The 15,520-nt window shown below is 39.2% G+C and overlaps 1 protein-coding gene across 3 annotated transcripts; it reads left to right on the top strand.

Moving 5' to 3' along the window:
* The first annotated feature begins 19 nt into the window (after window positions 1–19).
* CNIH4 (cornichon family AMPA receptor auxiliary protein 4) lies at window positions 20–13,810 on the top strand. 3 transcript variants are annotated; one of them, XM_038396794.2, is made up of 5 exons: window positions 20–173; window positions 3,114–3,182; window positions 5,855–5,967; window positions 12,128–12,268; window positions 13,600–13,810. In XM_038396794.2, the coding sequence occupies exons 1-5, from the start codon at window positions 105–107 to the stop codon at window positions 13,625–13,627; spliced, it is 420 nt and encodes a 139-aa protein (XP_038252722.1). In that variant the 5' UTR covers window positions 20–104; the 3' UTR covers window positions 13,628–13,810. The 3 variants fall into 3 exon arrangements, with proteins under 3 accessions (XP_038252722.1, XP_038252723.1, XP_043367644.1); XM_038396795.2 differs by having other exon boundaries at window positions 79–173; window positions 3,029–3,182; XM_043511709.1 differs by lacking the exon at window positions 20–173 and adding an exon at window positions 1,059–1,327.
* Window positions 13,811–15,520: the final 1,710 nt, after the last annotated feature.

The raw sequence follows: 15,520 nt of genomic DNA, 5'->3' as shown, positions 1-15,520 counted from the left end.
CGGGGTGAGCTCTCGAGGGGGCGGGCACTATAGCTGGAGACGGTGGGCGGGGTAGGAGGAAGGGAGCCGGAAACGGCAGTATACGGTGGCGCGGAGGCATCGGCATGGAGTCCGTCGTATTCGTCTTCTCGCTTATTGATTGCTGCGCTCTGATCTTCCTCTCCGTGTATTTCGTATCCTCTGGGCCAAGGGACCGGGGAGAGGGCGGCGTGTCGAGCGGAGCCGGGGGTGCTCGCGACGTGGGGCGGCAACTCCAGGAAGGGGGGGCTGGGTGAGGGATAAGGGGTGTACAGCCGGTACAGGGAGGAGGAGGAGGAGGAGGAGGAGAGGGGGGCTGGGACACTCCCAGGGGTGGCATGATACCTGGGGGATGGTGGTTGGGAGGTGAGTAGCTCCTAATTCTGCGGGGTCATGTTTAAGCCTAAAGGCCTGATTTCATTGAACTGTTGTTTTAAAAGTCAGGAAAGTAACCTCTGTGGATGTTGGATTTTGTCAAATCCTGTTTTTGTAAAATCTCGTTTGGGGCCTAAGTTGTTTCTCTGATATAGTTATTCCGTTGTTTTGGATGAATAATGCGATGGAAAGTCATTCTTGTGAATTTCTCTGTGTTTTTGGGAATGATTTGCTAGTAATTTACATAGGATCTTTTAAATCGCACATTTGTCTCGCACTGTTGGCTCTCTATTTTAATTGGAGGATGAAGAACAATTAGTTAAGGATTTTAAAAAATAATTTTTACAATAAACATGGACGTTCCTCTGTCATACACAGATTTGGGTTCTATTCCAATTTCATCATGATACAGCACATCTGGCATAACTATCTAACAATAATCCATGAAGGTGCAGAAGATTCTGATTGTGGCACCTTAGAGACTAACAAATTTATTAGAGCATAAGCTTTCGTGAGCTACAGCTCACTTCATCGTATGCATTCATAATGCTAACGAAAGCTTATGCTCTAATAAATTTGTTAGTCTCTAAGGTGCCACAAGTACTCCTTTTCTTTTTGCGAATACAGACTAACATGGCTGCTACTCTGAAACCTAAGATTCTGATTGTTACTATGACTAAATGTACAAATCACCTACCTGGGTGTTGAACTGAATGCTGCTCTTCACACAATTACTTCCCTAGATACATGAGCATTCAAAATACTTGTGAATTTTTGTCAGCCATTAGTTTCTTCTGAAATTGCTTGGGTAAAAAGGAAGTTGGAGAATGTTGCTAGGACTCAAAAAGGCAGGAGAGGAATAAGCTGTTGCGTGAAAACATTTCTATAACAGAGAAGAATGTGCAAAAACATGGTTCAGTAATGAAAGCTTGCAGTAGCCAATCCTCCTAAATACAGAATTTCAATTAATTGCAATATGCTGCTTACACTCATAGTCCACATAAGGAAAAGCACACTGTGCTGCTTCCATATAGTTCATGTTATACTGATATTGGATTTGGGGAAGGAGAGGTGCACTAAAGTGTTTTTTAAATCTCAAAAACTTCTAAAAGTTTGAGAAACCTTTGTAATCCAATGTTCTCTGGATTCTATGGATGTCTTATTCTCTTGGAAATGTATTCTTTGTGTTAGTATGCCACTAGTTCTTGGTTGAACTACCTTTGTAATTCTCCTTACACAAGGTTTCTCTAATCGCTCTTGTTTATCGTTTTATGGCATTGTTAGGATGCAAAGGGCACTGGGTCTTTATCAAAATATCTCTTCTTGTTTCATCATGACACAAAAAAGATGGCCTGAAGGGTTTTGTTTCTAAGGTAAATCAAAACCAGAAAGCCTTTAAAAACATCAGGAATATCAAGTGTCTTGTTTTTGCTGGAGAGCTTGAGTATGAACTTTCATATCTCATTTGAGGAGAAGTGGGGGGTAAATCTTTTTTCCCCCCAGAGAATTTTTCTGACTGAAAATCCCTTCTCTCTTCTGGAATCAGTTTCTTGTAATAGCATCCCACTTGTTCTCCAGCCGAACATAGAGAAACCTGACATTGCTAATTTTTTTTTTTTTTTTAAAAAAGCAGAACTAATGTTTTTAAACCTTTCAGGTCACTTTGTATGTAAAAGAACAAAAAAGTGCACATTTTTCTTCCTTCACAGATTACCTTTAAATAATAGTTCTGATATTAAAAGCACCTCTTGGTTTTTCTTGTGGAGTAATGTCATGATTATACACTTCAGAAGTATCCATCACCAGAGTATCTGGGCACTAGTTATAAAATAAACATTAGTTTGCATTTTTCTAGAACTTTGCATTGGGGATCTCAAAGCACTCACAAATGTGAACTAATTATAACTCACAATACCCCTGTCTGATGGTAGTATTCTCAGTGAGTTAAGAAATACTGTATTTATGTTTTCAGTTATAAGCATAGGTGCCGACTCTCTGGGTGCTTGCGGCTGGAGCACCCATGGGGGAAAAAGTGGTGGGTGCTCTGCACCCACCGGCACCTCCCCGCCCCAGCTCGTCTCCGCCTCTTCCCCTGAGTGCACCGCCACATCCTGCTTCTCCCCTGTCTCTCCCAGCGCTTGCACTGCGAAACAGCTGTTTCACGTGGCAAGCACTGGCAGGGAGGGGGGAGGAGGAGGAACGCGGCGCGCACGCTCAGGGAAGAGGCAAGGCCGGGGCAGGGATTTCGGGAGGGGCCCAATGGGGCAGGGAGGGGTTGGGGCTAGGGCTAGTAAGGGGCTAAATTCTATTGATTTCAGAGGGACCATTTGTATAAATAAGGGTTGTAGGACAAGGACCAGGAATGGAAACTGCATTGAGAAATAAGCAAGCTCTGGAGTTCCCTTATTTGTATTAAGTGTGTTGAAGCACTTGGCCAACAGTCACTGGTAAAAAGCATTGTGAGATCACTTGTGTGCTGACTCCACTGTGTTCCACATCTTTTCCTCACACACGTTACATAGTAAAGAGAATAAAATAGGACAATAAATGTAATTTACCTCAAATGTAACTGTGACAGTTTTGCTGTAACAGAAGAGAGTGTTCCAGTTAAAGCCTTAACTCCTCTGTCCTATAGTAACGATGTACCTAATTACTGTGAGAGTTAAAATATAGCTTTGAATTACTGTATGACAAAAAATGTTCCTTATCTTGGACTTCAGATAATAACACTATCAGACTTGGAATGTGACTATATTAATGCAAGGTCTTGCTGTTCAAAACTAAATAAAGTAAGAAATCTTATGTTGCATTTAATTTGATAAAACTCAGTAGATCTTGTGTCCTACCATTGGAAACAATAGGGAGTGCTGGGAATCTTAGAATGGTGATGCGTGCTGCTTTTTCTTTTCCCACACCTTTTCCTCACTTCAGCTCCTAGAATGAACCTTTCTCCTATGTCCAACAGTCTGAACTGTGAGGCATACCCCCTCTCCCTGATGCTTTGAGGCAGACCAATAAATTGGCTGTATACGTGCAGCTTAGACAGCGCCTTGCTTAGAATCTCTAGATTCTCTGCCTCTATCCCTGGGCATGAGGCAGACCAATTGTGACATGGTTTTGTGATCTTTCTAATGCTTTTTAGTTTCTTTATTAGAAATATGGCTATAATTCCTGGCCTTTTTTGACCAGAGCAGTTCTCAGGCCTTGTCTACCTGAGAAATTGTACCATTTTAACTAAATCTGCTTAGAAACTGACGTAGTTAAATTGGTATGTTCCTATTTTGGTTTGAGTGGCATAAAATTACGTTTGGCAGAATTCAGGGATTTTTGAAATTCAACAGATAATATTGATTATTTTTAGCCTTTATCAGTTTTTATCATTTTTAAATTTAATGGAGGAACTAGAGCTACTGGTGCAGGAAGTGAAACCAGATATTATAGGGATAACAGAAACATGGTGGAATAGTAGTCAGGACTGGACTACAGGTATTGAAGGGTATGTGCTGTTTAGGAAAGACAGAAACAAAGGTAAAAGTGGTGGAGTAGCATTGTATATCAATGATGAGGTAGAATGTAAAGAAATAAGAAGCGATGCAATGGATAAGACGGAGTCCGTGTGGGCAAAAATTACATTGGGGAAGAAAACTAGTAAAGCCTCTCCTACGATAGTGCTTGGGGTGTGCTATAGACCTCCGGGATCTAATTTGGATATGGATAGAGCCCTTTTTAATGTTTTTAATAAAGTAAATACTAATGGAAACTGCGTGATCATGGGAGACTTTAACTTCCCAGATATAGACTGGAGGACCAGTGCTAGTAATAATAATAGGGCTCAGATTTTCCTAGATGCGATAGCTGATGGATTCCTTCATCAAGTAGTTGCTGAACCGACTAGAGGGGATGCCCTTTTAGATTTAATTTTGGTGAGTAGCGAGGACCTCATAGAAGAAATGGTTGTAAGGGACAATCTTGGCTCAAGTGGTCATGAGCTAATTCAGTTCAAACTAAATGGAAGGATTAACCAAAATAAATCTGCAACTAGGGTTTTTGATTTCAAAAGGGCTGACTTTCAAAAATTAAGGAAATTAGTTAGGGAAGTGGATTGGACTGAAGAATTTATGGATCTAAAGGTAGAGGAGGCCTGGGATTACTTTAAATCAAAGCTGCAGAAGCTATCGGAAGCCTGTATCCCAAGAAAGGGGAAAAAATTCATAGGAAGGAGTTGTAGACCAAGCTGGATGAGCAAGCATCTTAGAGAGGTGATTAAGAAGAAGCAGAAAGCATACAGGGAGTGGAAGATGGGAGGGATCAGCAAGGAAAGCTACCTAATTGAGGTCAAAACATGTAGGGATAAAGTGAGACAGGCTAAAAGTCGAGTAGAGTTGGACCTTGCAAAGGGAATTAAAACCAATAGTAAAAGGTTCTATAGCCATATAAATAAGAAGAAAACTAAGAAGGAAGAAGTGGGGCCGCTTAACACTGAGGATGGAGTGGAGGTTAAAGATAATCTAGGCATGGCCCAATATCTAAACAAATACTTTGCCTCAGTCTTTAATAAGGCTAAAGAGGATCTTGGGGATAATGGTAGCATGACAAATAGGAAGGAGGATATAGAGGTACATATTACCATATCAGAGGTAGAAGCGAAACTGAAACAGCTTAATGGGACTAAATCGGGGGGCCCAGATAATCTTCATCCAAGAATATTAAAGGAATTGGCACTTGAAATTGCAAGCCCATTAGCAAGAATTTTTAATGAATCTGTAAACTCAGGAGTAGTACCGAATGATTGGAGAATTGCTAATATAGTTCCTATTTTTAAGAAAGGAAAAAAAAGTGATCCGGGTAACTACAGGCCAGTTAGTTTGACATCTGTAGTATGCAAGGTCCTGGAAAAAATTTTGAAGGAGAAATTAGTTAAGGACATTGAAGTCAATGGTAAATGGGACAAAATACAACCTGGTTTTACAAAAGGTAGATCGTGCCAAACCAACCTAATCTCCTTTTTTGAAAAAGTAACAGATTTTTTAGATAAAGGAAATGCAGTGGATCTAGTTTACCTAGATTTCAGTAAGGCATTTGATACCGTGCCACATGGGGAATTATTAGTTAAATTGGAGAAGATGGGGATCAATATGAACATCAAAAGGTGGATAAGGAATTGGTTAAAGGGGAGACTGCAACGGGTCCTACTGAAAGGTGAACTGTCAGGTTGGAGGGAGGTTACCAGTGGAGTTCCTCAGGGATCGGTTTTGGGACCAATCTTATTTAATCTTTTTATTACTGACCTTGGCACAAAAAGTGGGAGTGTGCTAATAAAGTTTGCAGATGATACAAAGCTGGGAGGTATCCACTCTGTGTACACGTAGAGGTTTTGACATAATTACACTAAGGGTTGGTTCCTTTAGGGGGCTCATGCTGTGTAAATGTTTAAACTTCTGTAATATTTCCTTTTTTGCAGTGGGTGCTCCCAGAATTGATTGGCCATACTATTGTCACTGTATTAATGCTTATTTCATTGCACTGGTTCATCTTCCTCCTTAATTTGCCAGTAGCAACCTGGAATATATATAGGTAAGTGCACAGGATTTTATTTTCTTTTTTCTCTTGAAATTTCACTACTTTCAGACTCGAGTTTGAAGATAAATTGATGGTTGTGCCAGTACATCATGACTGGATATTTCATTTATATCCTTGAGTTGTTAATTCACTGTAGGTAGTTTTGAAACTGTTCACAAATCTGACCTTTTTAAAATTTCCTATTTAGCCCAAAAGGTTAGAAAATTGGCCTCTCTAGCACTTTTAGGTGAAATTGCAACAAAGTTGGAGAATTTGAGATTCTTCGGTCTGTTGTTGTCTTGTAAAATTTATAATGACAAAGTACCTTGCTATTGTGAGTCAGCTTCAAGTTTTCAAAGATATAATGGCTCAAGCCTTTGAAAATAGTAGCGTGTTAATGGGGTGAAATACTGAAAGCTCTGGTGCCAAGATGTTTCCTCTCATTGCTCTGGTCATGTGTCCCATGCCCATGTGCTTGTTAGATGCCCCTCTTTCAGGTTTCACTCCTCGCTTTAAAATTTCACGAAGAGATGGTGTAAAGACAGTTGTACTGCTGCAACTATGTGGGTATAGTGATACAACCTCTGTTGTGGATGATGTTGTACTGTATACAACTTACAGGAATAAGCAACACTGATATTGGCACCTTTAGGGTATATCAGTGTTCATGTAAGGAGGTTGTATTGCTTTAACTATTAATTTCTACACCAATATTGTTTATAAAAATTCAAAGATTGTGTATTGATGAGGCCCTAGGTGCTACACTTAACTGTGACTCTTCCCTTCTCTCTGCCTCTGTCCAAACTTCCTGTTCTTTGCTTCTTTCACCTCCATTGTCCACTCTCGATTTTGTGCCATCTGTGCTGTCCATTGGGCCTTGAACAGCCTGCCATCTTGTGTATCAAGCTCCATCTACCTGTCTTAAATTTAAAAAAAAAAAAATCCCCCACATCTAGAGCATAAAGCCCTCTCTCCATTTTTGTGTGGTCTGCACTGGTATTGCTGCATTTTTTAACTGGAAACTCCTTAGGACAGGGACCTGTTTGTCTCGCACTTGTTCTGTTGCTGTACAGAGAAAGTGTACGCTCATGTCACCATATTAATGAAGAACGTGAGCAAGATCCTTGCAAACCACCATTAAACTTCCTCCAGAAGCTACCTGTAAGATGAAGTGCATGTGGCCAGAAGACCAAATGCTTATCATTTAGTTGTATAATGTTTAACTCGGAGAAGCAATTCCATATTGTCATGAAAGATAAGTCAGAATAATTATGCTTGAGTTGTTTTTAGACAAGACATACAAATTTGTTGCTGCCCTTGGCTCATAGAATGGTGCCAGTCAGCCCACGGCCTTTGAATAGCATGAGTCTCTAACTTGTATACGGTACCTCCCTTGTATCTGTGTACGTAGACTGCGTTTGGCTGTGAAGTGTGGTATAAAAGCATAAAAGATGCTACAAAAACTAAGTGATATTGCTCAAAAGACCATTTACCTTGGTAACTGACTAATTTGGGTTAGACTCTTTCTGCAGCAAGGCTGTACTTTTTCTTGCAAGACTTTCTGGGGGCGATCCTCTGGGTTTTGGAAATCCCTCCTACTAATTTCCCCTTTGAATAACTCAAAGGTATTGTAGTGTCCCAGTCTCTGGAAGAAAATTTAAAGTAGCCTGTCAATGTCGCTCCTTGTTAGCAAGTGGAGGTTATAGAAAGCAACTCAATGTCTGCCCTCCCCATCTTTAATAAAAGAAACAATTCTCAAAGGGCATTTTGAATAGTCCGATTAAGTTTAATTATTAGATGTCAGTCACCCAGAAGTAACAGACCTTCTGAACACACATATCCAGGTTTATTTTTTCAATTTTAATTTACAGCTCGTATGACAAATTTAATGTAACAATACAGTTCTGCACTTCTCCTTCCCCTGTAGGTCAGAATTACAACCTGCGTTTTTAATATCACCTTCTGTCTGAGAATCTTGGCATCCTTTACAAACACTAATAAATATACCCAACAATGCTGTCAGTATGTAACTGAACCATTTTACAGGCTAGCAAATGGAGGTGCAGAGAAGTAAATGACTTGGCTGATGTCACACGGAAAGTGTGTGGTATAGGTAGGGATAGAACCCAGATATGGTCCCTGCCACTATCTGTCTCTACAGGAAATACTGTTTTGAGATGAACAACAAAAAAATGCATGGGTCTGTCAGAATACATTTAGGAAGAGTTGTGAGTTACCATTTGTGAAACTAGAATTAAATATTAAATCATAATCCATTTATGAGCATGAACTCTAAACTGCTATCGTCAGAAAGATTACTCAATCTTCTTTCTGAGCTAATGACATTTCAGAAACCAAGTTCTGACCTACAACAAAATTACTGCACCTGCAGGAGTTTGAATGGTGCCAGACTATCCATTTCACCAGAGCTGTGCAGAGTACAAAACAAACAACTGAAGAAGGCTTCTTAGCTTCCTTATGATCTTAACAAAACTGTGCTCTGTTAAGAGGCTGGTAGCCAGGGTGAATGTTCGTGTAGACAAAGTTAGGGTCTTTTTTTTAAATTCCCCTTGAAATCCAGTATGTTTTAGGATTACCACACAAATAGCATGGAAGTTTGTCTTTGAGTTCAGTGCGCCAAATTCTGATATTTATATTGGGTAGCATCTCACTCCATAAGTAGTCCCATTAATTTCAGTGAAAGTTTCATAGTGTAAAAGATGATCTGACATGAATAGGGTTATTCAAGTGTGCCCCAGTGGGGTCAGATGCAGGCCTATACTGCTTAATGAGGCTGAATATGAGACAGCTTTACAGGAACAGAATTGCTTGAGGCAACAAAGGGGGGAGATTCCCAAGATTCCAGGTTGTCAGCTATTTAGAAATCCTACCTGATCTCCTTGTTCAGGATCTGAGATATGTAAGATATATGGTCACTTAACTTTCAGTTCCTCTACTTTTTGCAGGATAGCAGTGATGCTTTCTGCTGTCTCAAATGAGGCACCATTTGGGGCTTCTGTATTTACACTCTGCTTTCAGTACCCAGTTTTTCAACTTGAAGGGACACAGTTAATTTGAAATCTAACCACTTTAAAAAAAAAAAAGTGAAATATAAGTAATAGTAAGTACCAGAGCTGCCCATGTAACCCTACCTATCGTGGTGGTGGTGGTAGTAGCATGTTTCTCCTCTCTAGTGCTGTGTGAAAGACCCCACACAAACAACCTAGGAAACACAGAGCATGTCTATATGCAAAGGTCCTTCAGAGGTAAAGTAAAGCAATTGAAAAATGGTGAAAATACTTATTCAGTAATAGGCATCTTAATGTTGCTTGTAACAATAGGTTTAAAAAAACTGATTTTCGTTTTTAGTAGGCAACCCTTTAAAACTTAAACAAGAATTAAGAAACTTTAACACAGCACTGAAATGCTTTCATTTCTATGAATTCTAATAGGATCTGAAGTCTCTCTGCCCTCCTTTGCCTCAAGACTTTATGCCCTGTAGGAAAATCTAATACAAGCCTGTGCCCCTGAGATGGCAGCTCCATGCCACGAGTGGAGGTTGTGAAGCACTGACATATATTTCTAGGAACAGTACTGGCAACTTCTTTGCCTTATTTATTTATTTATTTATTTAGTGCTTGTAATATGTCACCTAATTACTTTTTTTTTTTTTTTTTTAAGAAACTGACTCCAAATAACTCAAAATTCTATAAGCTTTAATTAAAATTGCATCACTTCCTGTTTTGTATGTCCCACACCCTCCAGTGAGGGCAGTAGTTCACACATTTACCTCAAAGGCAAAGCAGGTAAAGAAGTGTGGCATTCATCTGCTAAATCGTTTAAGAAAATTATGCAATGTGTTCCCCATGGAAGAGGCACTACCAGGATCTGTTTCATATTAGCACAAAGGTCATGTTCTTTGCTTTATTTAATTAAGATGCACCACAAAGTAAACTGGAAAGCAACTTTAATCTCCAGCTTTTCATTTACTTTAATGTTAGGGATTACCTGTAAAAATAAACAATTAGCCAACATTTATTTTTTTAAAAAATTTAAACAAGAATAAGCTTGCATTCAAACACTGAAATTCTTTCATTTCCAATTGTTTCTAATGAGACCTGCATTTTCTGTATCCTAATCTGCCTTATGGCACTATTGTTCACAGAAGTGAATCAGAGAAATAATATGGAATGGATTTCTTTTTGTTCTGGCTGCACTCTGGTTGAATTTACTCTGGAGTTGCATGGCTTATTAGTGCTATGAATAGTCTCTCTCTTTGCTGGCAACATCTTTTCCCCTATGTAAGGTAATGGGGGAAAGCTTCTTGGTACCATGGTAAGGGAGCCAAGTTTCTCTTGTATGCAGAGGCAACCAAAGGTTGTTTTGGATTTACACTTCTGAGATCAGAAAGAGGGCTCACAGCAGGAGTTTAATAAGGATATGCCCAACTAGTCTTTCTGTTACTTCTAGGAAGATAGGGATGAGGGGCTATCCAAACTGGATATTAATCTCGGCGATTTGAGGTAAGGGCTCCAGTCTTGGACATATTCAGACTGGTCTTGTAATGGAAACACAGTCAGGTAAAATGTAATGTCAGGTGAAAATACTTGTTTGATATTCATATGATGCTGAAATTTATTTTAGTGGCTTTATTCAGGGTTGAGTTTTTTTGCTTTTTGGTAACTATGCTGAGTCTGATTTTGTTTGTTCTTTGTCCTGGGGCCACCCAATGTCTGTCTCAGATCATAAACTAAAAATATTTGAATTTCTCTATTTCTTATCAACTGACTTTCCTGTTCCCCAGCCTAGCTGCTTAAATCAACCTAGGGGAATTTCTAGTTTTTTACTAGACACTGAATAACCTTTTTAATGACTTTACCACTCTTAAACAAATGGAATAGCTGCTCCAGCAAACACACAGATGCTTCAGATTCTGCCTGCCTAGGAAGTGGGAGGCCAGGACTTCTGTCTCAAGTTTTGAGTGGTAGCATGAACCCAGCTGCTGCATTAGAATTGCAGAAATATAAAATAAAATCAGTGCTTTGTTTAGTATATTCCCCTTGAACCATTTTGGACAAATATAGATGACTATCTTTGAACATTCTGGCATAACTGGTCGGTCGGATGTCATTCATTACATGTTGCACTTTGCAGTAGGTGGGACTTTATCATTATATACAGCAAAGCACCAAATTCTGGCCTCAAATGCTTATTATTCACTTGCACTGAAATAACATCGAAGGGGAAAACTTGGCCCAAAACATCAAATGGCACCTTGTCAGAATCAAGTAGGTGGGTAATGGTCCTTGCTCCAGCATTGTTCTCACTTGCTTCACCTCTGGAACACTGCTACCCTTTTCCTCAGAGATTAATGGATTAAATTATGATTATCTATCTGAGTTTTAGGTTATATAACAAAGGAATACAAAACTTAGAATTTCTCATCTCATAATAAAAGAGGCCAACAGCACTTCTCATTCCTGCCTGCTCTCTGACTTGGTCTGTTACAAAAGGTGTTTTCTTCATATCTATGGCAGTAGAGAATCAGAGCCCTCCATATATTAGTAAATGTGTTCATACACACCTCTGAGAAGAAGGGATGTATTATCCTCATTTTACAGATGAGGAACTGAAGTATGGAGAGATTGCGTATTGCTCATGGTCGCAAGGATGTTTGTGGCAGATGTGGCACTAGAACCCAGATTTTGTACAGCCCATTAATAGTGCCTTAACCAGGAGAACACAGTTCCTCTGACTAGTTGTATCTGGCAGTGGAAGATGCTAATTCTGCCCAGAATCCTAGCAAAACCACTAGTGTGTTAGGTTTAAGCCTCTTCACCTTAACACACCTCCTCACTTTTTTGGGCGCTTTCTCCATAAATCTTGGTAACTACAAGCAGTAAGAGAACTCATATGGAATCAGTTATTACCACTGAAACTTTAGTATGTGAATGTAGGTATATGTATAGCTTTCCCATGGCCACCTATTGTCCAACTGATATTTGTGAATGCAAAGATTAGGTGATAACCAATATCCTGAAATTTATGAGAACAGCTGCTTTGTACTGAATTAGAAAATGACTCTTAAAATGGGGAGCAGTCTTTGTTTTCCTTCAGATGTTTCAGTAAAACTTGTTTAAATACTGACTAAAATTATTTTGTTTAAATCTTTCAGGTTCATTATGGTGCCAAGTGGGAACATGGGGGTGTTTGACCCCACAGAGATCCATAATCGGGGACAATTGAAATCGCACATGAAGGAAGCCATGATTAAGCTAGGCTTTCACTTGCTTTGTTTCTTCATGTACCTTTACAGGTTAGTCTTAAATCTTGTGCAGCATAGGAACAAAGGAATTGTCATACCACCATTTCATATTCTCTTTATTCTGCCAGTGTAACTGCATATCTATCCTCCTTCTGCAGCCTATTTAAGATCTTTGTCCAAGTAATACTTTGTGGCAGTCAGTTCCAGGTTGAACACGCACTCAAAATATTTCTCTTAATCAGTGTGATTCTTTCCTTGTTCAGAAATTTGAGGTGGGCCTGACTAATTTATAAACTAGAATGATTTAGTTTGGGGGGAATCAGTCCTTCATGCACCAGCTTCTAACTGTGATGTCACATTCTAGATTATGCAGGGAAGAAGGGATTCAAGACTCCCTACTTCTAATGTAGGGGATGGGAAAGCTGCACTCTTTTTTGAAAACAAATGCACACACACTCTGTAGGTGACTTAATCCATCATAAGTGAGCAGCAAGGGGTACAAATTAATTTGATGTGTAGTTCAAATTTAAAGGAAAGTAAATGGCAGAATGAGGACCAATGGGATGGTGTTTCATTTACCCGTTATTGATAGAACTTTTAGATTTTTTTTTTAAAACAAAATTTAAAAATCTGACTTAATTTTAGTCATATCCAGCATGTCTACTCTGGGCTTATCACTTCAGCTTGGCTGCAACTGCACTGCGTAGTTTCATATCTGTCTAATAACAGTTTCTCTCTCATATCTGGTTATAATGAAACCTATTTTTCCTCCCATTGAAACATAAAAAATTTGAGATTAAATAGAAATAACACTTTTCAGAACAAATTTGAGGCTTAAACTCCTTGAGCATCCCTTTTAAATTATGCTATCCCGTGCACAGTGAGAAGGATTGGGAGTAACTACAGGGCATGTCTTTTTTTAAAAAAAAAAAAAAACTTTTGTTCCATGTACATATGTAAATATTTTTTTAACCCTTACATATCTTGTAAATCTGGGCAAAGTATCTTAGTGTAAAATCTTTTGGAAGCAGCATGCAGGGTGTTAAGTGGATTTAAGACACAATAAAAAGTGATGGTTAATATCTATCCAGTAAGGGAGCTACTTGGGGACCAAATTTGTTTTAATAGACATGTCTCATGCAGACCTTACCATAGGGTTGGCCAAGCTACAACTCAATGAGTTCTGTGACATAGCCACCTACTCATTTCAAGATGGATCATTGCATGCTGGGATTTACAATCTCTGCAAATCTTGCCTTCATAATAAAAGGTGAAGGTGTGATCTCTGTTCTGTTTAAGCAAATGAGATGCATCCAACCATGAGGTGCTCAGAGATTTGCATATGCTTCAGTAATACACTTTCCTCTTTTGTCTTATCACAGTATGATCTTGGCTTTGATAAATGACTGAAGTTGAAAAGGAACTAGTTAGTTGCCAAATTCTGAACCATCCGACTCACTCCAGCGAACAGTTGTAGAGCCGGAGACACTTTCGAACATACCTGGACTGGTGTCGTCATGCAGTATATTTTTTCCTCTTTGAACAAGAAATATTTTTGCTGTATTTTTTAACATAAAATATTTTAAAAACTGACAGTTTTTGTAGCAATTTGATTGTGTGGTATGAAAGGAACAAACAGTTATTAGATCTTGTTATATTAAATTTTTATATGGAACTGATCTTGTAGCACAGCACCTTGCACTCTAAAAAAAAAAAAAAAAAAAAAAAACAGGAAAAGACAGCCTGGTTTAGCAGGTCTCTGCTCAGGTCTATACCAGTGGAAGGTCCAGATCCAAATTTAAGTGCAGGTTTAATACATCTGCTCATTCATAAAGGCCTTTTGTAAGTGCTTCTGGCTGTCAGGTTGTCCGAAGATCTATTTTGGAGCCCTGTGTGGACGGTGCATGCTACAGGTTGGAGCTCCAGAGCAGCTTGTACCCACATGGATCTTTTATCTGCTTGGAGCTATGCCATGAAACAGCATTATGATGAAAGTAGTATTTTTAAAAAGTGACACTTCCATTATCTTATTTTCTGTATGGGGTAATGCCCCAATAGCAAAAGCGATCCTGGTCTATGCTCTAGTGTAAACTTCTGCCTCAACGTAAGAGAAACATGAATGATTCTTTTCCCTGATGCTCTTGCTACACAATACATTAACCTACAGCTAGAGACTCACTCCGGAGTAATCAACACTTTGCAGCAAAGGACAGGAAGACTGGCAGAAGCTACAATAAAGCTAAACGACCTCTCACTCTAGTTATCCAATAACTTATTGTTCCCATTTCAAGACAGGTGAATCAAAAATAAACACTTAATAGTGTTCTGTATCAACATACTTTTGTCAGATACCTCCATGATGGCCAACTCTAACTTTTTCGACTGCTCTCCCCGTGCCAGATTCACATCAAATAGCTGAGCCTAAACTCATTTTTAGGGATTCTTATTTTCAGGTCACTGTGTTTACTCTTTTTGATGATACAAGCCACTTTTTCTAGATAGATCAATCAATCAGTCTGTGTTTTTAAAATACAAAGTCTTAGCAAGACTCAGACAGGAAGGGATGAGATGCTATCCAAAAGAGCAATTGTATCCCTTCAATTTGATATGAAAAATTGTAGTTGAAATTAAACTGATACTAAAATAATTGCTGCAGCTTCTTATTCTTTGAGGCCAGCACTGAAGACCTTTAGAGAGTTGGAGAAATCAAGCTTCAGTATCTTGCCTTTAGCTTTCTTGCTGAGATAGCCTGGGCCTTAGATGTGAGGACATTACATGTGCCATGTTTGGACACCAGTTCCAAAATCAAAACCAATTATGCTTAGCAGACAAAGTAGTTTGCATTGTTACCATGTTTACTTAAGTGCCAGCAATATGCTCAGCTCTGCACAAGATCCAAAATAGAGATGGTACTGGCCTTAAAGAGCTTAAATAATGGATCCTGCATAGAGAGGATGTGCTAGGAAGCCCAGAAAACAGGGGAGAGTAAGGTTTTGTTTTTTAATGAGTCATGTTAATCCTGGAAGGAACAGGTAGTAGGGCAACAGTAAGAATACTATCTCTCTGCTGCCTAGCTTACCATCTGAGCAAAGGCAAACTGCAGCACCATGTACTTTGTACACTCACTTGGAGATGTTACAATTGAATGTTTGAGAATGCTGCCATAATCTACAGTAGCAGTGAAGAAGCTAAGTAGGATGTCCAGCATGCTCTATGCATTGTCAGATCCAGTCTGCAATGCCATCTGCTGTCATGCAAATATGCACCTAACTAAGGAAAGGGTGGGTTGTCAATAGCTATAGA

This window comes from Dermochelys coriacea, chromosome 3, assembly GCF_009764565.3.
Source record: "Dermochelys coriacea isolate rDerCor1 chromosome 3, rDerCor1.pri.v4, whole genome shotgun sequence".
In the NCBI taxonomy this organism is placed as follows: domain Eukaryota; kingdom Metazoa; phylum Chordata; order Testudines; family Dermochelyidae; genus Dermochelys; species Dermochelys coriacea.
Note: the sequence above shows the minus strand (reverse complement) of the source record. Positions and strands in the feature narration are given on the sequence as shown.

Excerpts from the sequence above, each read along its gene's own strand:
- CNIH4 (XM_038396794.2), top strand. The coding sequence starts at position 105 with ATGGAGTCCGTCGTATTCGTCTTCTCGCTTATTGATTGCTGCGCTCTG. Across the intron at positions 5,968-12,127 it reads GCAACCTGGAATATATATAG|GTTCATTATGGTGCCAAGTG; the intron begins GTAAGTGCACAG and ends TAAATCTTTCAG. Across the intron at positions 12,269-13,599 it reads TTCTTCATGTACCTTTACAG|TATGATCTTGGCTTTGATAA; the intron begins GTTAGTCTTAAA and ends GTCTTATCACAG.